This window comes from Castanea sativa, chromosome 1 (assembly GCF_040712315.1).
Source record: "Castanea sativa cultivar Marrone di Chiusa Pesio chromosome 1, ASM4071231v1".
In the NCBI taxonomy this organism is placed as follows: domain Eukaryota; kingdom Viridiplantae; phylum Streptophyta; class Magnoliopsida; order Fagales; family Fagaceae; genus Castanea; species Castanea sativa.
In genome coordinates this window covers 38,321,737-38,348,915 of record NC_134013.1, presented here as the reverse complement: position 1 = coordinate 38,348,915, position 27,179 = coordinate 38,321,737, and the positions used below count along the sequence as shown (strand labels likewise).

Genomic DNA, 27,179 nt, shown 5'->3' with positions numbered 1-27,179 from the left:
GAAACATGTAGATAAGAGTAAATTTATACAAACCACACTTTTTATGCTCTCATTTTTCTTCTTAACCAAAAAAAAATGTTTTCCATTCCTACTTTTCCACCTCCAACCAAACACAAAAGAAAAAAACTAAAAAATCTCTTTTATGTCTTTATTTTTTCTATCCTCTCCCTTTTCCTTTCCCCAACCAAACGAGGCCTGCCTAAATATAAAGGCCCGTATGCAGTCAAAATATATACCCTCCCCATCATAATCCAATTTAAGAGGCAGTGAAGAGGTAACCAATATCATAATCCAATTTAAGAGGCAGTTAAGAGAACCAAGGTTCGCCTCAGAAAGTATTATTATCCCTAACCGTTAAAAGCCATAAAGGCACCAAGCAGACTACCAAAAATAGAAAAGAAATAGAACAAGGGAAAAAAAAACCATGGAATCTTTCAAGAAATTAAATTAAGCATGATAATTGGGATTGAACAGGTAATCCAATTCGGGCCAAAAGAGAGAGAACAGGTTACAAAGAAATATATAGGAGCAAACTTTCCCAACTTGTTAACAGGGGCTACTATTGATGTCTCTCTTTCTCCTTCCCCCCCCATATGCACCACTTGTCCTCTCAAAAATTAAATTAAATCCTATGTGCGACCTTTTCTGCTATTTCAAAATATGTATTAGAAAAAAAAATAATTAGGGCAAAAAAAAAAGGCCCCTATCTAACTTTAGGCTGTACACAGAATGCCTCATGACTGCCAGAACACTTCAGGGTCACTGCTATACAATGAGAAGTCTTGAATTTCCTGGTTAGCTACATGGCAATCAATGAGTCTTGCTTGGATAATTTTACACAGCACTAAACCACAAGGAAGCATCCACCATTCACTTTCATCCCTGCATTTCCCATCAAACCACAAACAGATGAAAAACATTCCAGATTATGATTATTTGAGTCGTTGCTGCATTCACTATAACTGGTAAGAGTCAAATTTAATTAGTGCCATGTGCTACAAGCTACTTACACGCTAAAATTCCAGGACTGAAAGTTGAGATGCTTTTTACTTGAATGGGTAGTATAATGAAGTAATCCACACATAAAGGCAACTACCTGTTACAGGAGAAAGTGTGTTCTGAGACTATTAGAATCAAGCAGGCAACATGTACATGTCTCTTTATGGAAGGATACTAAATAGCCAAAAGCAATCAGAATCATCCTAGGCTGCATTTGGTATTTATAGAAACCGAGACAAGCAATTCAGAATGTTACTTGTTTACAACACTGGTGAATGCAAAGTCATTAGTTAGTTATCCAATTTCTTTTTGGAAATTTGTACCTTAGTGAAATGTGGGTGAGTTATAAGCAGCCCCAATGTTGTACATAAAAAAACAAATAATATAAATAATATAAAAAAAAACAACAAAAACAAAAACAAAAAATCATAAAAAATAAAAACTTCCATAGCAGTCAAAAGACTCAAAACACGAGTTTGACCAATACAAGTAATCTCATACGATTTTACAAACCATCTTTCCTAAATTAACGCTAGTTTGAAACAATATCTTTTAATGATCATGTCACAAGCATGGTGAGCAATTAAGAATTGGAAAAAAAATTATTTCTGGAATTTCAAATAAATTTTTTAATTGACTGGCACATTTCTGGAACAACCTTCCCATAATTGTGTTTACTTTCAAGCATTCATTCTCAACAAAATAAGAAGTATTTTTTCTCAAATGTTGAAGACATGGGGGGTTGAGACAACTCACAACATTGATCAAGGATGTGATATTCCACAGAGCATATATACGGGCAAGACCTGCTGACCGCCTAGGTCCGTGACTAAACAAAGCACTGATTCCAGCTGGGAACGGAAATAAAACACCAAGAGGAAGAACAAACAGAACTAAAAGGAAGTCCAATAGAGAAATAGAATACATTTGTAGCAAAGTAAGCAGGACTAAGCTAAAATCTCCTAACAGTAATATGGAGATGACCAAACCAACAAGATCCTGCAAAAATGGGTGACAAAGAGTTAGAACAGAAACCAAATGATACAACCAGATTTTATAATAAGGATATCTTTTGTAGATTCAATGACACTAGACTACAAGCATTTTAACCACCTGATGGCCAACAGGCTTTGAATTATGAACTATGAAAAAGAAAGGATAACATATAGCCTTCCTCTCTTTAAGCATCCGTAAGCTCTTGGCATGTAAAATCCCTCCAAAAGTCCTCTTGCATGTCATTGAATGCTCACTGACTCTCGAATGGTCTAGTCGCTCCACCCTATCACTTCTGTGCAAACTGCAAATTATAAAGGAAAGAAAATTTAGCACGACTTTATATGACCAGCAACAAAGAGAATCACAAGCAAATTGTTACCATGACTGTTGCTCAGGTGGCAATGATGTTTCTTGACTTTCAATTGATGGCTGGGCACTTTCATTTTCAATAGCACATACCAGTAGTCCGAAGTGGCAATATCCAGAAGCTGTAGGCTGAAACCAAGCTAGATCAACACGTACACCATATGTACTTAAAGTAAAGTTTGCATGGGTTTCAAGCCAGCTTATAACATGACCTAAAGATAGTTTTAGGTGTCCATGGCGAACTAAGCGTAGTTGAGCATTTAGACCCGCCACAAGTCGATACCATATGGTAGGTGGAATAGACTGAAAGGTGGGTCAAAAATGAAAATCAGCAGATTCATTCCATTAGGTATACTAATACATGATATATGCGGTGCAAGAACACACATAAAAGAGAAGCTTAAAACGTTATACATTTAGAGATACCAAACCTGACTCATGAGGCTAGTAAGAATATTATCACTATGTAGAGAAAAAGGAGCCATGTAACTTCCATCTCCTCCAAACACTAGAGACATTGGAAATCTCTGATGAAGACGAGGAGGAAGATCAGCTCTCTTTTCATCCCCTCCAAGGAAAAAGTCCACATAAGCAAGCATCAGATCAGAAGTTGCAGACACCTGAAACATAAGAGGATAACCATTAACATGGCAATTGTTGAATCCATTATAATCCAATAAAATGCTTGTGCAAACAGATGATGTTAGCAAAAACACATCAGAACAATAAGGATTCACATTGTAGTCAATTAGAGACATTACAAATTTATAAGTTGTTGAGCTTGTTAGAAAGAATTCATCATGTATTATAAAGACAGGCTATTCCTTTCACACAGCTGGCAAATTCAACCATTTGCCCAGCTTGAATCTCGTTCAATCCATAAACACATGCAATCTGCAATGGGCCATGGCAGAAATCTTTGTTCTACCTCGTGAAACAGGAAGAGTTCTAAACTGCTGCCTCATGCACTACCAGATGAAGGTTTGGGTGATAGATAATTATGTTTGACAATGTAAATCCTATTGATAGTTTCTCAAAAAAGTCATTGATCCACCAATAAAGAAGGAAGATGGAATTTAAAGAAGATCCATTAGCCTTATATTGACTTTTGAAAGTTTAAAATGCCAACAAAATGATCTCATAATTATAAGGCATGTTATGTGTATAAGCTAAGGGCAAAACAGTAATATCATTGTACTCCTTTATACATAAATAATATTTTGTGTTAGGGTTTAGTTAACAAACCCAATGCACATTTTCCCCACAACATGATATCAGAACAAGCCCCTATCTATCATTACCACACAACCACAACCCACCACCTTTCTGCAGCCGACAACCACAAATCATCCACTTTCTGCCGCCAACAACCACAATCCAACCTCTTTCCACTGACGAACCCAAATACAATGGTTGGAGGCATCGACTAGCTCCGTAGACTACTTTGTGGTTCACGCAACACTGTTCTGCCATCACCTGACCGGCTGACCGTCATGCCATCATGGTTCTTGTCGCCTTCCTCTAGCAACCCACCTGCACACTTTTTCGCCACCAGCCATAGATCCGATCTTAGCGCTGCCACTGGATCTCCAGCCTTGGGTATCAATCTTGTTTTCTATGATTCAGATTATTGTTGTTTTTCAGTCAGCTATGTTATGATTTTTCTGTTTGGGTGATCTTTACTGGAACTTCTTTTTGTGGTTTGGTCATTGGACATATTACCCGGTGCTGGTGGTTTGATGTTATTTGTGTTGCTGGTTTGATGTTGTTTGTGTTGCTGAGGAAATATTTATTGGTCTTGTTGGAGTGGCCATAGTGAATGGCCTTTGGACTTGCTGACTATTGGACTTTGTGGTGTTGAATTTGTCTAGTTGTAGTTAGTTAGTTTCAGGTACACTGGCTTATTTATTTATTGTGGGTGTGTTGATCAGATGGCTGCTATGGAGACCAAAGTTAGTATTCAACCCAGTAATTATTTATTGCCTCCAAACATGTTATCTATTACTTTCATTCGTCTTAATTGAAGTAATTACGCTCAGTGGGCCCAGGCAGTTGAAGTGTTCCTTCTTGGAAGAAAGAAGTTTGATTACATGATTAGTGGACCCCCCCGCATCTACAGACTATAAATATGCTGATTGGAGAGTCGAAGATGCACAAATTAGGAGTTGCCTGTGGAATAAGTTGGAGTCTAAGACCAGTTGAAGTTTTGTTTTCTTACCAACTGCTAAACTTCTTTGGGAACAGGCCAAGGAACTTTACTCTGGTTTAATACTTTGAAGCAAATTTATGATCTTCATCAAGCTTATCTCTCCATGACTCTTAGTGATTCATCTTTGGAAGACTATTATAACAAGTTTAAGGGTATATGTCAAGAACTTAATATTTATCAACCCATCTCCTCTAATGTTAAAACTATGAGAAACAACAAGATTATATGCATGTTGCTTGCTTCCCCTCTGGCTTACCTAAAATTTTGGATCCAGTGAAATCACAAATTTTGGCTAGTAAAGACTTCCCTTCCTTGACCTTGAGTGAAGTTTTTGGTAGACTTAGACAGACCACTATCTGACTCTAGTACTGCTACATTCCCTTTCTCTAGTACTGATACATTACCTTCTAGTGATAAATATGCTTTTGATACTTCTACGGGGAGTAATAGAGATGGTCATGGAGATCGAGGCCATGGAGGTCGTGAACAAGGGGATCATGGTAGAGAACGTGACCTTCATAAGTGCCCTTATTGTCATGGTGAGAATCATATTGTAGACTTCTGTTGGGACTTGTATAGTAAACCCTCAGCTCACCAAGCTAGTTTTTAGGGTGAAGATTCGACCTCACGATCACTTCCACCAACATCTATCCCCGAGGAAGAGTACAATCACATCCTGTCTATGCATTCTAATTCTGTTGGACCAGACTCTACAGCTACTTTGGCTCAATAAGGTACTTCCATTGCTTATCTTGACTTTCAGGACCCTTGGGTCATTGACTCAGGTGCTACTAATCATATGACTAGTACCTCAAGTTTACTCTCTAACCTTGAGCACTCTAGCAATTTTTCCAATGTTACTTTGTCAGATAGCTTAACCACTATAGTTTCAGGCTTGGGCACTGCCAATCTCAGTCCTAATCTTTGTCTCTCTTGTTATATATTCTTGATTTTCCTTTTAATATTATGTTGATTAGTAAGCTTACTAAACTATTGAATTTCCTTGCCATATTTTTATCCACTAATTGTATCTTTTAGGATCTCAAGGCAGGGAAGATTCTTTGTGGAGGGCATGAAGCTGGTGGACCCTACTACCTAGATTGGCATGGTTCTTCCAGTTAAGTAGCTTCTCACTTGTATATATCACCTTTTCAGCATCATTGTCACCTTAGTCATCCATCTCTCAAGAATTTGAAGTTGTTAGTCCCATCGTGTCATCAAATTGAGTCCTTACAATGTGAAGCATGTCAATTGGGTAAACAACTAGGGTCTCTAGGCATAAGAGTTGTGTCAGCAGTACTTTTCATTTAGTTTATTCTGATATTTGGGGTCCTTTAAACTCTTTCATTGTCGGGATTTAGATATTTTGTCATTTTTGTTGATGATTATTCTAGGGTCACCTATCTTTATCTTATGAAAGAAAGGTCTGTTTGAATTGTGCTCAATTTTCAAAACTGTATTTATGGAAATAAAGACTCGGTTTAATGCTTCACTTAGTATTTTTCAAGCCGTGAACATTTTCATACATCCTTGTCTCAATTTTTTGATGATCATGATATAATTCACCAATCTTCATGCCCCCATACTCCACAAAAAAAAAAAAATGGCGTTGCTGAATGCAAAATGCGTCATTTGTTAGAGGTCACCCATGTCCTATTGTTTCATATGTGTGTTCCCAAATCACTTTTTTTTTTATAGGTAAGAAAGTAATATTATTAATAGAAAAGAATAAAAGATACACAAAGTTCATGATAGCGAACAAAGAACAACATAGCAACAAAAAGAAATAAAGGAATCGAAATCCTATTCTAAGAGACAAAAGAAAATCAATAATAGTAGAACAACCTGAAAGACCCCAACACTGAGACCAATCGAAGAGAGTCGTTGGCACAAATCTAACAACTGGGCCATTGATTAATTTCCTGTCACTTGATTAATTGCATGCCATCTACTGTTTGGTGGTCAGATCCCTTAATGCACCTTTATTTCATCTACCTCCTAAGATCTTTGGTTGTGTGCTATGTTGATCTTAGGTCAGGATGTGACAAACATGATCCTCATTCAATTAAATGTGTTTTTCTTGGGGTACACTCATGCTTAGAAGGGATGCCAATGTTACTCATCAACTCTTCGACATCATTTCATTAGTGTTGATGTCACCTTTAATGAGTCTCAATCCTATTTCTCTCATTCCGGTTGATAGTGATAGTTCTCTTACTTGTCTTCGTCACTTACCACTTGTGTCTCCTACCAAATCTTTTCCCCATAAATCACTCTAGGTCTACCGTCGTCGGAAGAAACCTCCAACTGAGACTTCTTCCCTGCTTAGTGATCCGCCTCTTGAACCTAACTCTCTTCCAATTGCTCTATGCATAGGTAAACGTACTTGTACCTCTCATCCTATATTTCAGTTTGTCGCTTAGGCCATTTGTCTTCATCTCTCCATGCTTTTACAACGTCCTTGAATTCTATTGTTGTTCCTAAGTTGTCCATGAGGCTATGTCCAACCCTGGTTGGAAGTCTGCAATGGAAGTAGAAACGTCTGCCTTGTCTCAAAATGCTACTTGGGCTTTAGTTACTAGTCCTCTAGGAAAAAATTAGAAACTATTGTTGGTTGTCATTGGGTGTCTATTGTAAAATACTTGCATGATGGTTTTATTGAGTGTTTGAAGGCTCGCTTGGATGCCAAAGGGTATACCCAGACATATAGCGTCGACTGTTCAAAGACATTCTCTACTGTTGCTAAAATTTCTTTTGCCAGGATTTTGATCTCCTTAGTTGCTAATTTGGGCTGGCCTTTCCTTCAATTAGACGTTAAAAATGCCTTCTTAAATAGAGATTTGAAGGAAGAGGTGTATATGAAGCAACCATTTGAGTTTGTTACTTAGAGGGAGTCTAGAAAAGTGTGTAGAATGCATAAGACCATCTTTGGTCTTAAAAAATCTCCCAGAGCTTGGTTTGGTAAATTCAGTGAAGTAGTGTTAAAGTTTGGATTGTGACATTGCCAATCTGATCACTCTGTGTTTTCTCATACCTTTGCAAGAGGAACGATTTCGTTGATAGTGTATGTTGATATTATAATCACTGGTGATGACATGAAGGGTATTGATGATTTGAAGAGATACCTTCAACATTCCTTTCGAACTAAGGATTTGGCAAAAATTCGTTATTTCTTAGGTATTGAGGTAGCACAATCTAAAGAAGGCCTCAATTTATCACAAAGAAAGTGTGTGTTGGATATTTTGGAAGAAACTGACTTGTTAGGATTTAATCTAATGGAGACTCCTATGGATCCTAATGTCAAATAGCATGAACATCAGAGAGAGTTGTTATCTAATCCTAAGAGATATCATCGTCTGGTTGATAAACTAAATTATCTGACAATTACTTGCCTAGATATATCATTTGCAGTTAGTAAAGATCCTCGCCTTCCACATTGGGAGGCAGTTATTCAAATTCTGAGGTATCTTAAAGCACATCCAGGTTGTGATCTTTTGTATAAGGCTAACAGTCACCTACGGCTAGAATCCTTTACTAATGCTGATTAAGTAGGATTACTAAGACAGAAAATCCACTACTGGGTATTGCACTTTTCTGGGAGGAAGCCCGATTACCTAGAAAAGTAATAAACAAATTGTTGCAGCCAAATCTAGCATAGAGATTAAGTATATGGCCATGACACACACATCATGTGAGCTTATGTAAATTAAGCATTTACTTGAGGAATTAAAATCTGTTGTTAAGGTGCCTATGACTATGCATTGTGATAATCAAGCAGCAATTCACATTGCCTCCAATCGTGTGTTCCATGAGCGAACCAAGCATATAGAAGTAGATTGTCATATTACTCGACAAAAAGTAGAAAGTAGAAAGTAGACAATGGTGTAATTGTTACTCCATATGTTTCTACAAGAGTCCAAATTGCTGATATGTTTATCAAAACTTTTTATGTAAGGCTCGTTTGAGTTTATTATGTAACAAGATAGGATTGTATGATATATACTCTCCAGCTTGAGGTGGAGTATTATGGGTATAAGCTAGGTGAAAAACAGTAATGCACTGTAATTCTTTATATATAAATAATATTTTGTGTTAGGGTTTAGTTAACAAACCCAACACATGTTTTCCCTACAAGGTTTTAAAAACCTGAAGACAAGGAATAATGTTGCACATTACAAGACAATAGATTTCATATGTTATAGAGCCTCTAGATCTATGTTATTAAAATCCTCAAATCCACTAACTCCAAAGAAACCCATATAATTTTAAAGATAAGGAAGAAAATTTGGGAATATATTTTGTAAAGATATTAACCTTAAGCCCTTCATAGAGAGCACGTGAACGGCAAGAACGCAGGCAGGCATGATCATATTCAGATCGAACAAATTCACGAAGACACTGTAATTTCTTCTTTCGACACCGCTGTAGCCATGACCATGCAAGTGGATATGCAAGAAGAGAGAGAATGCTGTAAACTGATCCTTCCCACCACTGATAAGCAGCTAAGCCATTAATCTCATCCACAAATCTATTGAACGCATCCTCATAACTGCCATGACAATGAAATAAATAGCTTTATTATTATAACAAAATATTAGACAGCATTATTAGTGCAGCAGACATCTAACCATCAATTCATACACCAGAGAGAGATAAAGAACTTACACAATCTCTTTTACTTGTTCAGGAGGAAAGTGAGGTAGATGCCAAGGTTCCTTGAAAGTATTTGGCCCCAGGAAATACATTCTGTGCACATGACCTTGTGATTCCTCTGTTCTATTTGTTTCCAAAACCTGAAATCCAAAGGATCAATTTCAAAACAATAAGAAGCAAACCAAAGCAGGCCTTTTAAGTTAGTGCATTACTATCAGTATGTCAGATGAGAAAGCATGAATAGCAGAAGGAAGAATTTGGAGATGGACCTCATTTAATGACTCTAGGAAAGGGAAGGAATTGTCGATTCGAGAGCCAGGTCGAGCAGGAACAAGGGCTGGTAATTCATCCCCACCAACAAATTTCATCCGAGCAACACTAAGCACTAGAGCTAACAGGATGAGGATACCCAAGAGAATAAGGCCAAATAACCACGGACCACCAAAAGTGTACACTAACTCTTCAAGTGCTGTATAACAATGCGGCATGTGATATCTGTCAGAGATGCACTTGTATGGACAAGGACTCTCAGTTACACCACCTGTTAAAAGGATTGGAATGAGATTTAAGAACTAAGTAACCCAAAGAGAGGGGAGGTCTTTATGGTTTATTATTGTCTGACAAGACTTTGACCATCCATGGTAGAATTTAAATCAACTATATAAATAAAGGAGAAGAAGAAAGGAAAAACCCGCTTTTATCACCACTCAATGAGTCTGCAAATCTTGGAAAAGAAGTATTTGAAAGAAAAAGAGAGTTAAAAATAAAGCTTGCAGCAATGTAATGTCCTGTTGCCCAGAAGTGAGTAGCAGTTAATTATTAGAGGTACCTCTAACAGTAATATATATGCCACGATGTGGAAGCTCATGTGATGGGCAATCATGACAAAAGGCTCTATCAGACCCGCTGACATTCTTAAACGTGCCAACAGGGCATTCCTGAAGCACAATTATTCATACAGTAAACATAAGCACATATAAATAAATAAAAAATAAGCAACTTCATAAAATTGTCATTAAATTGCAGTGAACTATCTCACCAACAAACTGATACTTAAGGATCTAGCTACAATTTGAAAAGTCTATGCAGTAAATAATTCAAACCAACCAAACTAGGAAGTCAACTACAGTTTCGAAGCTATGCCAACTACACTAAACATCAGTCATAAACGCATTTTAACTCCATGTTAAACATTATACATTACTAACATAGACCTTAAAATAAGTCCAGAAATCAAATGATATGTTGATGAAAAATCTACCTCACAAAAGGTACCATAAAGCCCTTTTGGGCAGGCCTTCCCAGTGACTGTACCGTTTTCCCCAGCACGGCCCTGACCTCTACCAACTCCTCCCCTGCAATTAGGGAGAAAGGGGAAAAAAAGGGTCTCAAAGCCTGATTGATTTCACAAAGGCCAAAATAATGGTAATACTGAAGAGAAAACCAGATCATCACAATGTCAACAAAGCATTCGGATTTAGTTATGGGAAACCAAGAAATGATTGGCCTTCTCTTCCATAAGTTGTAACCTAATCACTCAATGTTTTGAACCCCAACCCACCCCCTCTAAACAACATTTATGTTAAGTACTTTTACATGGAGAAGAAGCAAATTTTTTTCTGATACATTTTAAGTGGGTGAGGGGGATTCCCTGGTTGTCTCCATCGGAAACATCAGGAAGTAACAGAGCTATCACAGAAGACATTAACACTATGTAAGAGACTAATTTAGGCCAAGATAGCAGTAAATTTGGACAACCTGATCATCATAGGTATATTGTATGGTACTTAAAAAGATGTACAAACCCGGTATAAATGCTCCCCTTCACACTTGCTATGGGTAGATATGCATCCCCGACTGGTATATCTGACCAATGGAAGTGAATTCGTCCACCACCGCCACCACCACCACCACTCTTACTACCATGTCCTCCGCCAGTTGAGATAAAAGAACCACCACCAAGTGCCAATGAACGAACAAACAAAAGAATAGTTCCACCAGATCCACCCCCAGGTCCTATGCTTGACATAGTCCGACCATCTTCTCCAAAGGTTTCTCCATCGGCTCTAAGTGAACCATCCAGAGACAAACTCGACAATGAGTGCTCTATTGAACCCATGACTGTTTACAAGACCAAATTTATAAAATTATGAGTATCCATCAAAGAAAAATAATCATAAAAAACATAATATAACTTGGCCAAGATAATCAAGATCAGGGAAAAATAAAAAGTAAAATATAAAAGATGATTGGTCTTAGTAGGTGCTGGAAAATTTGATAACAGGACTATTTATTTAGTATCAGAATGTGGATACCAGCTAAAAAAAACCTCAGAAACATGTATTGTCCATTAGTTCTCCTACTAAAGCATCAACCACATAGAATCCCTCTGCCATTTAAAATACAGTGTGCATATGTATATAATCCTTTTTTCTTTCTTTCAAAAAAAAAACTATCTATACTAACATGAATCACAGAATATGCCAAAAGAAAAATGAATAAAAATATATAAATATTTAGTGATTTAACTTCAACTAAGCATGATTACAAAGACCCAAAAAAAAAAAAAAAACTTCCACAAAAAATGAAATATAAAGTCGTCACTATTTTCCCAACAACAACAACAACAACAACAATAATAATAATAATAGAAAGCATAATTTGTTGTCTTTCATTCAGTCTTTGTTGGGTAAATGGTGGTGGCATTTTGCGAAAGAAAAGGATGCTCTACGAAGAAGAGTAGTGGCTGTTAAGTATGGAAGCGAGTGGGATGGCTGGGAGATGAGCATCCCGAGAGAGCTCTACATGATTGGGAGATGGGCATCCTGGCAGATCTTTCTCTGTCAGATTTATACCACAAATATACGAAGGGGTGTTGAGGATACAAATTATTGGGTAACTACTGAGAGTAAGTTTTTTGAAGTAAAGTCTTACCACAGTGCCACATGTGGGAATGCGCTTCCTTTTCCTTGGAAGAGTATTTGGAAGGTTAAAGTATCTGCCAAGTTAGGTTTTTTTTTTTTTTTAGCTTGGACCACTGCCTTGGGCAAGATCCTAAAGATTGATAAACTACAAAAGAGAAGATTATCATAGTGGATTGGTGCTGTATGTGTAAGCAAGCATCAGTGGATCAAAGGGCTATGCCACAAAGGGTTGTGGAGCTACTGGCTTGTTGGAAGGGTCAATATGATAGATGCTGTAATGGAGAGATTTGGAATGCTATTCCTTTAGGCCTCGTGGAGTCTTTGGAGAGAACGGAATAGATGGACATTCGAAGGCTTGGAACGATCTATGCTGGAAGTGAAGTTCATTTTTCAATGCCTTTTTGTATGATTGGATGGCTTTCTTGAGTAGTCAATCCTCTAGTTTGCTAGACTTTCTTTATTACTGTAATCTTTGTTGATTGTATCGCACCTTTGATACATTTCCCATGTGCCAGTTGGTGTCCCTTTTTTAGTCAATAAAATTATTATTCATCTATAAAAAATAAAGCATTTCCTGCATGCATGTTTTGTAGTCTGCTTCACTTCATGAGGTGTTTTGGGAACTAGAAACTTATTTAGTTGAGAGAAACAGCATTCTCCTTTACACTAAGCCGACAAGTGGCAAATTGGTCTTCAACATTTTCATTACAAATATTGTTCCTATTCACACTATTCAAGACAAGGAGGGGAGCCTTTCAATAATTGGTAAGGTCGTGGTTGTAGATCTTTTCCGTTTTGTCGATTTCAATAGGCAGTTAACGTAGAACATGTGAGCCTTCAGCTAGCTTCGGATATAAGGAAAGGTTTGCAACATAAAAACTATGCCTCATGAATGAGACTTAAACGAGTGATCATGTTGGCATTCAAGCTCCTCAGGCGGCCCTATGTGTGAGTAAAGAATGCATAAGACACATTACTCTTTCCCTTCCAATTTATATTTATGGGTTTGAAATGGCATGACTACTATTTTTTTTTTAGAAGTAAAAACATAGTGCTCTTTCTAAAAGTGCCATTTATTTTATATTAGTTATAACACGATTTTTGAAGAATTTTGTTTGCTTTAAAAAAAAAAGTAAGGAAAATACAGGAAATTGAAGAAATAATATATGTATTTTGAAATGTCTCGAGAGAAACCGAGACATTAAAATTGGGATGGAGGGAATAATATGCTTAATGTCTCAGCTTCATGCCTTTAATGATTGCATTGCTTTAGTCTCATCTAGAGTACACAACATAATTGAGGAAAAAAAAAAATACTAACTAAACACATTCAAAGACTTACTGATAATACCACCACCAGCAGTTGCACCAGCAAGGCTATCATTTCCACTACCGCTACCAAGCTCACAAGGTAAATCAGCATCTCCATAGGCATCGCCACCATCAATAAAACTGCCATTATAATACCCATCACCCCCTCTGCCACCATGTCCACCGCCACCACCAAGACCAATTTCAGTAATTCTTCCTTTGCCCACTCCACCAATGCAGCCTGTATGGAACCAATAAAGCAAGAAGAATCCACACAACAGGATGCAACTTAGAAATGTGTGGTTCAGTTAACTATGAAATATGAATTTAACAATGTAATAAATGGCAGAACGGAAAATATGTTTCCAAAGAAAGATATTCTGTTTATGAATTAAAAACTCCATAAATTGATTGGTTATTATTGTGTGGATTTTTAACAAAAGAGGCAAAGGTCATACCCAGCCCAGATGCAATAATTGCTCCAGAAGAGTGGACAACCACAGTTCTAACCCAGTGGAAATGAACAACAGATCCCGTTACAATGCCTTCAACAATGATATCTTCAACCCTACAAATCTGCAGCAGAAAGCCAATCCAATCAATTTTGAGATATACAAAGGCCATTCTCCAATTAATAGCTTGAGCCATTCACTAATATGACCAGATAAGTACTTAGTGCTCAATCTGGCTAATGGAACACCTGAAGAGTGAAGGGCAACGTAGAGTTCACATTACAGTCTTCTGGAGGATGAAGTAGTTCCATGGGGCAATCTGCAAGTTCACAGTAGAGCTTTGGCGTCCTATCAAATCCAAAAGAATGATTTTTAAAACAAAATGGTAAATCCAAAAGAACGAATATTAAACTGAATAAGTAATGGAAGCATTATGGACTAGATAATTATCACTTACGAATCATTAATACTTCCATTCTCTAGGGGACCTCGCAAAACAGATCCAGGTCCAACCTTCATGTTATAAAGATAGAATCACCACATGAGCAAATGGTAAAGCTATGCAGTAGATTTAATTGCCATGCGAATATAGTAGCAAATTACTAAAAATTCAGAATTCACAACAAGAAACACCATAAGAGCATATTGGAGAAAGAATCAAATAGAAAAAATATATATAACAATAAACAAAAGCCTTAGAGCATTCACATCAGTCTATGTATAATAGAAAAAGGTGTAGAGTTTACACAATTTTGCCTAAAAACAACCCACATCAGTCCGTATATAATTATGCAAATTTACAAATTTGCTTCAATAACCATGTAAATTTACACTGACACTTTCATTTTGCATTTAGTTGTTTATTCTTTCATTAAGTATCTTGAGGATGAAGGAATAGAGTGGATGGTGGTGGTTATGTCTGAAGAAAGAGATACAATTTAAAAATCCAGAAAATTTGATATTTTAATGAAATGTAGTGTAAAATAGATAATCTGATGTGGGATGATTTGAAAAGTATATAAAATAGAAAAAAATAAGTTTTTTATGCTAAAATAGACAGAAATTTTTGCACAAGTGAATATTCTTAGTTCCAAAATTTGGGGTCGGCTATGGATTATTGACAAATTAGTTAGGGTTGGCCATATATATTCTTTTCTTTCATTCTACTCTATCTAAAGTCATACTCTCTGTTACTCTTGTAATTGACATATACTTTTTTATTACTTCTACTAATGTGACTTTTGGTCTTCCTCTGCCTTTTCTCATTCCCTCAACTTAGATATATATATATATATATATATATACACACACACATTTTTTTTCAGGCAATACCATGCGCACGTGGTTTTTGAACCCATGACCTCACCATCCACTTTGCGCTTACAAAGGGAGTAGGTGTCATTTCAACTAGAACTCATTGGCTTGATATAGGTTGTTGCAATAATTGTTTCCTAAATTAACCTAACCCATGACTTTTTCTCATAAACCTGTAGTGCAGTTCCAAAGAAAGTTGATAATAAAAAATACATGAAGGAGCTAAACCTTACTTTGACACTATAAAATAATGATAAAATCAACCGTTGTGCTTGAATCAGATTTCCTGGTCCAGACAAATTCAAAAAACCTTGTCCATGAACTCCCAGATTTGCATTAGAATGTATCACAGAGGATTCCTGACAACCAAATATGGAAACATAATCTCGTACGTGAAAGCAACATGAAGGGTGGTTAGGTAATGGGAAAATATTGAAAATTAAGTACCTTGAGAACTACTAAATTGCTGGCCTCAAGTAATGATGTTGCCACAAGTGAATCGCTACCACCATCTATAAGCATTTTGGAATTCCACATCAAATGCATTTTGACAGACATACGAAGCGCTCCATATATCTAAATATAATTGTATGTAACATGAAGATCAGCATATCTAACCAATAATCCATGATAAACATTTAACAAAAGAAGATGGGTGGATGTGAAAAGATTGAAACTATTCCTTATGGCAATAGAGGCAATGTAATAAAGATGAAGTTCAGATAAATATGCCTTACAAAGGTTATATCATTCAGCAGGCAGATAAAATACACCACCACAGCATGTCAAATAACTATTCTAAAGTGGGCTTTTCCTATTGAAAAAAAAAAATGCAAGGGTGCATCTTATCACTAAAGGGAAATTCTTGAATCTAAAATGAAAATTATAAAAAAAACATGCAAAAATAAAATAAAATAAAAATGCTTCTCACTTGCCTTAACAGTAGAGTCACTCATTAAAAGCTCTTCAGCCATTAACTCAAACTCTGATGTAGCAAAATGTGCAAGCCCAAAGGTCAAGACTGCACCACATGATAAATGAATTTGTCCACGAACCTGTAAAATGCATTATTAATTTTAAATAAAATAAACCCATGAACCATGACTACTTTAGTTCAAACAGTGACAAACCTATTAACAAAAAATTATCAACTATTGATGACATAGTTTGCTTAAGATATATATATATATATATATATATATATATATATATATATATATATATATATTAATAAGGAGATTTGGCCTACTGACTTCTACTTCATAGTTTGCATAGAAACTCTTTTAAACTTTTCACAATGTTCCTATGGCATTAATCAAAATTAAATTCTCTCTATTCCACACGACTCCTAAAAAGAGTTCTCTGAAACAATTTGCTTATTGACATGAGCATCTTTCTTTGAGAAGAAGCAAAACAATAACATTACAACCCCAACAACTATACCAGCTATAAGGAAGTCATGTGCAGCAACATACTTTGTTGAGCACTCAAATTCAAGTATAACAAAGTGTTATTATCTGTATCTGTCATTCAGTATTCTCAAATTGAGCCATTAATGTAATTTGTGTAATGGGTGATGTTGACATGTAAATGCATAATTAGGATATTGTCCGGTAAAAGAGTCATCTTAGTCTCAGCATAAAACAATGATCACCTATAAAGGAATTAAACACACAATACATTCAGATAGGGCCACTAGATGTTAGTTCTTCAATGACCTGAACACGGCTCCAAAACAAAGGGACCAAAGCCTTTGCATGATTTTCAATGTAAACATTTGTCCAAAGTGGCTGTTTAGGAAACTCTAACAGAAGTGTGTCAGTTATTGTGGACCTATTGTGATTGCTGACAACGAGACTCCGAGGAACAGCATCATAATATGTCCCTGCAGCACCTGAATTATCAGGACAGCCTAAACTCCTTCCTCCTGCAAACAAAATGACAAGCATGAGATAACATAATTGTTGTTATTTATGAAGTCATGGAAGATTAAGATGCTATTTCTTTGCAAATTTGCCTATTCAAGAATTATTGTATCGCGTCCTCATGTGAAGTCCAATTGTAAGTATGAGTCTTTTAGGATTAAAACAGATTTTAATTTGGGTTTTTATTTTATTAGTTATGGTCAATTTTATATTCAGGGGAAAATCTGTAATCTCTGCAATTCCTGCGAATTAAGGGTATTTTTGGTAATTTAGTTGAGTCTAGGATCTTCTAGAATATTCTAAGTATTTTAGGTTTATTTTCTTTAGGTCCAAGTTTTATTATTAGGCGTTATTAGTAGTCCTAATACTAGGAGGAATCCTATTACTACTAGTAGGAGTCTTTTATATATATTGTGCTCAATGTATTCAAAGGTGATAGAATAAGTTGATTAATAAAATTGAGTGTTTGAGCAATAGGCACTTTGTTGGTTCAATACACGCCGGGATATTTCCTAATTTGTCCTACATCAGTATCGCAGCCTATATGGTGACAAAGCTCCTCCTAAATTATTGGGAAAAAAGGCAGCAAAGTCAATATCTCTAAAACTTGCAGCAAAAAGGCAACTAATTAACTGCAAGTATTTTTACCAATTTCAATAATATTTGAGTCAACCCTTTTTCAAGGGTAAAAACCATGCAAACTGATAGAAAACAAAGTAATCAGCTCTAATTAGAACAAAAATTAGGAAATAGAGGCACTATAAAGCTAAGAATTTATAATTCAACCACCAACCAACAGACCAAATACTCCAGGCTTAAACCTATTTGCCACTTAATCTGTCAGATCAAACAGTCAGATTAGTCAATAAATGAACCCCTAATAAGTTTTAGGAACCAAAAAAGATCAATTTAACAAAGATGTATATCTTCAATCCACCAAGTAGTATTCTCTTGCACAGGCTTGAAAAAAAACTGCACATTATCTTTCTTTAAAATTTTAAATTTTGAATTAAATATTTCTCTTGTAGAATTCTCCTTGAGATGTATACCAACCATCTTTTTTGTTCAAATGGCATACTTGATTCATGCATTCTCTGCCAACTATCAGGATTTATCAAACCACCCTTTTGGATATATAGTTAAAGCTTTCTGCTACACACTGCAGACAAAGGCGAGCCAGCGCTCGGGTGAGATGCCACTGAAATACCTTGGAAGCCCTAAGGCAAGACACCTTTAGTGAAGAGCTTGCTTAAGGGCCTAGGCGAGCGCCTAAAACAACCTATAAGGTTCTTGAGGCGAGAGCCTCAATAAATTCAGCAAAAAAAGAGAGGGTCTTTTATAATTCGGCAAAAAGAATAGTTTTAAAATATAATTCAAGTTAGTGGGTCTCTCTCTCCTCAATTTAGAATTAGATTTTATTTTTAAAATTTCAATCATAATCTTTTAGCTTTGATAGTTGCTGTGTGCGTGTGTGTGTGTTTTGAAAAATTCCAATCATGTCTAATAGGAAACATGTGATTTGAGTTTGTTATATGTATGATAACTAGATTTAGAATTTGGCGGCTCGCATCACTCAGGTGAGTGTCTTTTCGTCACCTCAAGCCTAGGGTGATACCAACTCTTGGTGCCTTAAGGTTGCCTTTTGCCTTTGACTAACTTGATGGTATAAGTTTATCACGACCTAGAAGTTCATTTAAAGAAGAGAAAATTTTCAGCCATACTCTACCTTTCTTCAACCTCTCCCATAAAAAAGAAGGAGACAAGGCTATATCTCCCATAAGCCAACCCCCACACCCCCCCCCCCCAAAAAAAAACTTCAAACCACACCATCTCCTCCTCCTCTCTCCCCCACTAATCTCTTCTTCTTCTTTTTTCTTTTCTTGAATCACTTAACATATTATTAAAACGATAATGTGCTGAAACAGTATATCGAAGCACATATACCAGTAATAATATACAAAAATTGGAAAGTTCAAAAGCTTGTTTCAAATATAAGTTTTTCACCAAATGACCCAAAATGAAGTTTTATGAGGCATTTATTTAAGGATAAAAACATATAGTGAAATAATAATCTGAGTCTCACCATAAATAAAGATTTGTGTATCATCGTGCCTGCTGAAAACATGGATGGAAACTCTTCCACCCCCACCTCCAGCAAATCCATTACCCCCAGTGGCGCTTATCCTACCACTTCCAGTCCTGTTCTTCACAGAGGGATATTATTAGTTGAGGATGTTTCTAAGCCAATTATAAATAACTAGCCTCTGAAAACTTCAAAGGCTATTTTTTTTTTAATTTTAAAAAAAAAATTGTGTTTCTATATACAAAGTGAACAATTGATACATACACCAGTTTTAGTATAGAAGAGTGTTTCAAGTTTGAACGCCTAAAGAGAGTTAGAGGAAAATCTTTTCAGAATTATAAACGTGTATAAAATAAAGACACACATACAAACATGCTAGCAAGAAATCATTAAAAAAAGATGAGTATTAAGAAAATTACCTCTGCTTATGTCTCAGTGAAAAGAAAGGTTGCGGGAGAGGGCATTTATTTATGTTTTTGTTTTGGCAACTGGCTTGAAATTCAGAAAAAAAAAAAAAAGTATATATATATATATATATGGTAGTAGTACCTAAATTTAAGGATATGAATGAGAGGTTATAGTAGTAGTCTTATGTTAGGAGTTTTTTTTTTTTTTAATTTCAAAATAAAGAAGAGGTTTGAAAAAAAAATTAGAGTTAGGAAACAGTGAAAAAAAAGGGACAAAAGAAACAGATAAGTCTTGATATAGGAAAAAAGAAAATGAGGATTACGTGGGAGAGTTGAGTTTGAAAACCAACAAAAGAGTGGTCCAATTTTGTAGGCCATGTTTCATATGGGAGTTTGAGATATATTTTTACTAGGTTATCCTCCAATTTTGAATCTGTTTAAACGTTGGGTACAAGGGTATTTTTGAACCACAAAATGAGGATTCCAAACAGGGGAAGCCCCTTAAATAGTAGTATAGATAGATAATTCACCCTAAACTCATCTCTATACAGTTGCGATAAGGTCCCCCAAATCATGAGAATGTGGGGATCAACTTGGAATCTATCCGATGGTCCTGACATAAGTTTGACTTATGGGAAAAAATTCTGATTAAAACTCTAAACTTGGTATTGAATGTAATACCCCAGACCCAGATTGTATGGATTTTTGTGTGACTTCAAATTGTGGAATGTTATGGCATGTGCTAGGTTTATTTGGGCTACATTAGCAATTACAAGAAGGCACAGTTGTTACCAGGTCATGACATCGTAATTAAAACATTTTCATTTAATCTGGTGAAGAATGTAATATCTGATATCTCAAGCTAAAAACCTTGTTCCTTAAATCATGTAGTATTAGAACTGGCCTTTCTTTAGTTTGAGATGTTAGCACTTAGCATTAAGCAGATTATGACATTATGCACTGTTATAAGCAATGAACCATTCAGAAATCATATGGAAATATAAGGAAACATATGACACATGTTAAGCAATAAAAAGGTGACCAATAAATTTTTTTCCCAAAGAAAGAAAAATGACAAAAATAAATCAGACATGATAAACTGGTAGCTTAACAATTCATTATCAATTAGCTATAACAATTTGCACAAGCATAAAGCATTAGTTGATGATTATTTCTATTTCAAATTAAATTGCAATAGGGAAAGATAATTACATTCTTTGAGCTTTAACAAAAATGCTACCACCAGACCCTCCTCCACCCTTGACACCACCATCGCCTCCATCTGCGAAAAGATCCCCACTAGCCTCCATCGTAGTATTCACCTCAATCCAAATCTTCCCACCACCTTCCCCGCCATAATTCTCTTCTTTAACAGTGGTCCCACCCTTACTCCCATAACTAGAGGGGGCATCCAAAGATGACCATGAATAGGCATCACCGCCCCACACATCGTCCGGGAGCTTTGTGTTATCCAATACGCAACTAGCACCCCTCCCACCATGCCCTCCACCAGCGCCCTGCACCCCCGATGGCGTGCCACTAGTCTGCGCCGGGGGAATACCCGCCATCGCACTCACATTTATCATTGACCCCTTCAACAAACTCGCATTCCACGAATACACCCTCACCGACCCAGCGATTATAACCGAATTACTACCTAAACTAAAACCCCCACTCATATTAAAAGTGATTGAGCAACCAAACACAGCACAACTCAAATTCACACCAGGACCTATACATAGGCTTCCATTTCCTTCTATATAGACATCATCAATGAAAATTAAGCTAGAGTTGAGGACACAGGAGGTGTTAAGGGACCCAATACCGTGAAGATCGTCCTCGCAAATGAGCGAGGGAGGGTGAGGCGGCGGAGGAGGTGGAGGCGGTGACGGTGGAGTGTAATCCCCGTGAAAGGCATCGAGGAGATGGTCATCGAACCCTAGAATCGAGAATTCATCGTTGGTGAAGCTGAGGGTAGGGTTTATGGTGAGGAGGAAGCTAAGAAGGAAGAATTTGAAGGTGTATGAGGAAGAGAAAGTGTGGGCCATTGGAGGAGGTGAAAGTCATTACAGAAACGAATAAAACCCTAACCCTAACTCTGAGAGAGAGGGTTTTTGGGAAATTTTGAATGTTAAGGAGGAGAACGGGATTGAATTATTGAAATTGAAACTGAATTGAAGTGTAGGGGTTTTGATGAAAAGTTTGGGTGGAATTTGAATTTGTATATACGTGAAAGTTTGAGGAATTGTATAGTGATGCTGACAGAAATGGTGAGAGCGAGAGCGAGAGAGAGGGAGAGAGAGAGAGAGCGGGCAATGGTGAGAAAAGAGAGTAACAGCTAGACAGACAGGGAAGGCCAAGAGGAGAACAGTCAAAGGGAAAGGATCTTTACACGTGCATCGCACGTGTGCTTCTTTTAGGCACCTACACACTTCAGTGCCAGTCAGTCTACACTCTACAGAGAACAGACTCCGCATATTATTCGGGTTTTGGAGTTGTTGGGCTGGGACTTTTCAATTGACCCCAAAAACAAACCCAACTTGTGAGCAACACACATCCCACTGAGGTATGTGTTTGGTTGGATTTTTTGAGAGCAGACAAAAATACCTTCACATTCTTACCTAGAAAAAAAATTTTTTTTTAACTACTTCAGTAAATAAGTCAAAAATCTTCAAAGGTACTAGCTAATTCCAAAGTCCAAATATGGAACAAGGATTCCCAATGTCTTGTTCTTTACGAAAACAATATTGAGAGGTGAGAGGGTCTATAAACACAACAAATTTAACAAAAAAAATTCACACTTGTTGATGTCACAAATCGTTAATTGTTGGAGCATTAGGTTCAATGGAAAAAACGAATCATACAATGGTCGTAAAAAATGCACAATTTATTTTTTTAATAATTTTTTAATTGTTCATCCCTATGATTTAAGTGCATTTATCCTGTAATGTGGAGAGGTTGAGTAAAAAACTTTTAATGAAATTTGTAGCTGGTATGAGTGGGGTTTCAGAATTACAAGAGCACCCTTGACAAAATTTCACCTATGTGAGTGTGGGAATGGGGCCGCTCTCTTAAGAGATTTGGACTTAAATCTCAAATACACTCATGAAACCGAGATCAGCACACGGCCCTAAAGTGCTAGCTATAAAAGCTCATGTCAACACCTAGGTTGTTATGTGTAAGTAATGACGCTTAATTTCCCTAAATTAGTCCTAATTCAAGTCGGAGACCACTACAACTCTGGAGTTAAGATTGCTGTTTTACTAAGTGAAAGTTCAATGCAGAGCACACCTTCATGATGCATAGTGACCCATCTTTGCCTGGTAATCTCTCTTTAACTAAAAAATTTAATATTAAAATGAGTGAGGGATTGTTGGAGTATCTTAATATTAGCCTCTTTGAGACATCAATTTGTACCCTGACACGAAGATACTTTCGAGAGGTTTGGAAAGTCAATCTTAACATGAAAATGATAGTCCAAGATGAACACCAGATGATCAACACCAGATGATACTTTCGAGAGGGTTGGAAAGTCAATCTTAACATGAAAATGATGAAGGGCCTGCCCCTATGATTTATGAAAATGATTTGGGCTGGATCAAAGAGCAACTGGGGCCCAATGTAAGGTATTGGTGGCTTATTGTCAAGGCCAAAGAGACTAAGGGCCCATGAGCTACTCTTGAGGCTAGTAGGATGAAATGGCTGGCTTGGTGCCTCTCCATGAAATAGATCCAAATATCTTGGACTCAAAGCATAGGAAGGGTAAAAAAAACATGTTGGTAATGAGCCCAACGTAGAAATTGAAGGAAGCTATGTAGAAAGAAGTTTTAAGGATGGCGGTGTGGCAAAGGCTGCGGTGCAGCCCCACCAAGCCTCATGAGTACTTTTGCTTGGAATTGCCGAGGCAAAAGTACTTATGAAGCTTGGAAACCTTGGTTCAAATCAAGCCCTTACCAATGAGGTGAATGCAGAAGCTCCATGCTAGTTTTTCTGGCGAAGACAAAAGTTAGCATTGATAGTATGATGTTACTCCAAAGAGACTTAAACTATACTCAAAGCCTTGTCATTCCAAGTGATGGGAAGAGTGGAGGCCTGGCTCTTTTATGAAAGGAAGGAACCGATGTTGTAGGAAAAAGCATGGATGGGCTAAAAGAGATGTTGATAAGATGATGGCTTTTCATCATGCCCTAGATGTTTGCAATCTTCAAGACTTGGGATTCACGAGTTCGCAATTCACTTGGTGTAATAGTAGAATGGGAGTCTGATGTACTTTAATCAAATAAGATAGAATGGTGGTAAATTATAGGTGGACGGGTATGTTCCCAAAAGCAAGGGTCTACCATAGGTCAATGGCAGTATAAGACCACTACCTTTTGATCATGTACCCCAAGCAAAGGCCCAATTTGAAGAAGAAGAAGCATCTTTTTCACTTTGAATCTATGTGGACTAGAGAAGGCAAAAAGATTATTGAAATGGCATGGTGCTCCTCAACCAATTCAAGTGGTGACCATCATATCCAAGATAAAATAAAAGAATGTCAGCAGCAACTTTAGTGGTAGAACCAGCATGTCTTTAGCCTTGTTAACAAGCAACTAAAAGAGAAGTAAAATAGACTCCAGAATCTTAAAGCTCAAAATGCTCTCCATGACCATGCCGATGAAATAAAAGCCCTTAGAAAAGAAATAAATGAACTGCTCACTCGTGAGTCTGAGGTATGACACCAAAGGTCAAAAACACTATGGCTTCAACTGGGCGATCATAACACCAGTTTTTTTCTTGCGTCAGCAAGCCAATGCAAGTGAAAATAAAATCTTGGGTCTGAAGGATGACATTAGGGTTTTGAGGGAGGATGAAAAGGATATTGAGAAGATAGCTCTTGACTATTTCTCGACCATTTTCTAGATTGATAAGCCTAGCTGTTTTGAACCAATGGTAAATGTTGTGAAAAGTAAAGTGACTCCATAAATGAATGATGAGCTCCTCCAAGCCTTCCACCCTAATAAGGTGTAGGTAGCCCTTAAGCAAATGCACCAATTGAAATCACTTGGCCTAGATGGTATGCTCCCTATCTTTTACCAAAAATATTGGTCTATTGTTGGTCATGATGTTACTCAATTTATGCTTGATATCCTGAACTTTGGTACTATGCTTAGGAGTCTCAATGAAACTAACATATACTTAATTCATAAGACCAAGAACCCCTAAAAAATCAATGAATCCTGCCCAATTAGCCTAACAAATGTCCTCTCTAGAATCTCCTCTAAAGTGTTGGACAACATATTGAAAAAGATCTTGCCAAGCATTATCAGTGGTCCCAAAGCGCCTTTGTGTTGGATAGGCTAATCACAAACAATGTACTTGTGGCTTTTGAAACCATGAATCATATAAATCAAAGAAAAACAAAGGAAACGAGGGGCTCATGTTATAAAGCTTAATATGAGTAAAGTATTTGATAAGGTAGAATGGCCTTACATTGTCGCGATTATGAGAAAGTTGGGTTTCCATGAGAGATGGATAGCTCTCATAATGATGTGCATTTCATTGGTTTCTTACTCTGTGATCCTAAATGGGGAACCAAGAGACATGATTCATCCTTCATGAGGGATTCGTTAAAGTGACCCCTTTTCCCCATATATCTTCCATCTTTATGTAGAGGACCTCTCAGCCATGTTATAAAAAGAACTCCAGCAGAATATTAGGGGAGTCTCAGTTTGCACTTAAGCCCCTAAAATATCCCACCTTTTCTTCGTTGACGATAGTATCCTCTTCTACAACACAAAGCTAAACCAAGGCAATAATGTTTAGAGGGTTTTGCAGGAGTATGGTACAGCCTCAGGCCAGAGGATAAACAGGGGAAAAACATCATTGTTCTTTAGTAAAAATAATGGACAACGATACCAAGGAAGCTATCAAGAACCTTTTTGGTGCTCAAGTCATAAAGCAATACATCATAAATTTGGATTACCATCGTTGGTGGGAAGGGGGAAAAGGAAAGCTTTCAACTAGATCAAGGATCAAGTAGGAAAAAGATTGCAAGCTAGAAAGGAAAACTTCTATATAATGTAGGAAGATAAACTCTAATCAAAGCAGTTGCACAGGCCATCCCGACATATACCATGGGCCCTTCAAGCTCCCAGACTCTATGCAAAGAGCTTGGTGCCATGATAAGCGAATTTTGGTGAAGTTAGAAGGCAGCAGAGAGGAAGATTTCTTGGGTTGCGTGGCATAACTTGTTATTGCCTAAGGCGGAGGGAGGTATGGGATTGTGGGATCTTAAAGCTTTCAACCTAGCTCTCCTAACAACACAGGGCTAGTGCGCCTATTAACAAACTCTAACTCTCTTTTCCATAAAGTCTTCAAGGCAAAGTACTTTGCCAACACGTCTTTCCTTCAGGTTCAACTGGGGAAAAGGCCATTAATCCTTTGCCTGAAGCAGCATCATGGCAGCAAAAGGAATCATTAAATAAGGAGTAAGGTGGAACATTGGCAATGGCTACAATGTATGTATTTGGGAGGGCAAATGGTTACCAACCCAATTCATCTACAAAGTTATTATCCCAAAAAGGTCTATGGGAAATGGAGAGCTTGTCTCAAACCTTTTTGAGACACCATCTTCCCCCACGAAGTGGATGAAATCCTATCAATCCCCTTAGTTTTACTACATTGCCTAACTCACTGGTCTAGACAATAACACCAAATGACTCCTTTTTAGCTTATAGTGCCTACAAGATTGTTTGAGATATCTCTACCTAAATAAAGGCAAGTAGTTGCTCTAACAACTCAAACATGGAGACGCTATGGAAATCAGTTTGGACTCTAAAATGCCCAAACAAAATTAGAAATTTCATATAGTGTGCGTGCAAGGATATTCTCCCAATAAAGACCAGACATACAAATCAACACATATTGGTAGAATTGGAGTGTGAATATTGTGGGCTGATCGAAACCTCTCGTTATGCTTACTAGGACTGTGATATAGCGAGTGATGCATGGATCTTTCTTAACCTCAAGTCACCTAACCTGGCAGAGCCACTGAGGAGCTTCTTGGACTTGTTCTAGCTGGTTAAATATAAGCTAAAAAATGTAAACCTAGAGCTTTTTGCTACAATAACGTGAGGTTTAAGGTATAGCAGGAACAAGATCAGACATGGAGGCTAGTGCAAAATAGCAGCCACCATCGTCAATGAAGCCTCTCGATACTTGGAGGAATTCCAACAAGCACAAGCCCCTAACATCCCTAAGCACGCACGTTCCCAAGCTTAGTGGAACCCTTCCCCCCCCCCCCCTCCCAGCTAACTAGTATAAGGTGAACATTGATGGAACGGTGTTTAAAGAGCTGGGCTATTGTAGATTTGGCATTGTTCTAAATGAGTGGGGGTAGATCATGGGTGCTCTCTCATAACGCCTTCCTTTCCCCCTCAGTGCCCTTGAGGCATAAGCATAGTCTACTGAATGTGGCTTAGCATTTGCTTGGGACTTAGTCCTCAGAGGCATCATTCTTGAAGGAGACTCTTAAGTAGTCATGCATGCTTTATCCAAA

The 27,179-nt window shown here is 37.2% G+C and overlaps 1 protein-coding gene across 2 annotated transcripts; it reads right to left on the bottom strand.

The window, feature by feature from the left end:
* Window positions 1–419: 419 nt before the first annotated feature.
* Window positions 420–21,944, bottom strand: LOC142616231 (uncharacterized). 2 transcript variants are annotated; one of them, XM_075789116.1, is made up of 22 exons: window positions 20,852–21,944; window positions 19,233–19,348; window positions 16,943–17,151; window positions 16,160–16,279; window positions 15,672–15,800; window positions 15,458–15,583; window positions 14,368–14,423; window positions 14,159–14,258; window positions 13,917–14,034; window positions 13,490–13,699; window positions 11,029–11,344; window positions 10,485–10,578; window positions 10,053–10,161; window positions 9,493–9,764; window positions 9,236–9,363; window positions 8,885–9,119; window positions 2,793–2,981; window positions 2,375–2,664; window positions 2,113–2,296; window positions 1,756–1,998; window positions 1,011–1,096; window positions 420–882 (listed from the first exon to the last, which is right to left on the bottom strand). In XM_075789116.1, exons 1-22 carry the CDS (start codon window positions 21,685–21,687, stop codon window positions 735–737), a joined length of 4,314 nt encoding a protein of 1,437 aa, XP_075645231.1. In that variant the 5' UTR covers window positions 21,688–21,944; the 3' UTR covers window positions 420–734. The 2 variants fall into 2 exon arrangements, with proteins under 2 accessions (XP_075645231.1, XP_075645238.1); XM_075789123.1 differs by lacking the exons at window positions 19,233–19,348; window positions 20,852–21,944 and having other exon boundaries at window positions 17,058–17,125.
* Between the last annotated feature and the right edge of the window lie 5,235 nt (window positions 21,945–27,179).

What these genes read in the sequence shown, in the direction of transcription:
- LOC142616231 (XM_075789116.1), bottom strand. Translation starts at nt 21,687, where the DNA reads ATGGCCCACACTTTCTCTTCCTCATACACCTTCAAATTCTTCCTTCTT. An exon ending in AAGGGGAGCATTTATACCGG is followed by an intron (nt 10,579 to 11,028) that starts GTTTGTACATCT and finishes CCCTAATTGCAG; the next exon opens with GGGAGGAGTTGGTAGAGGTC. An exon ending in GAACAAGTAAAAGAGATTGT is followed by an intron (nt 9,120 to 9,235) that starts GTAAGTTCTTTA and finishes TTGTCATGGCAG; the next exon opens with TTATGAGGATGCGTTCAATA.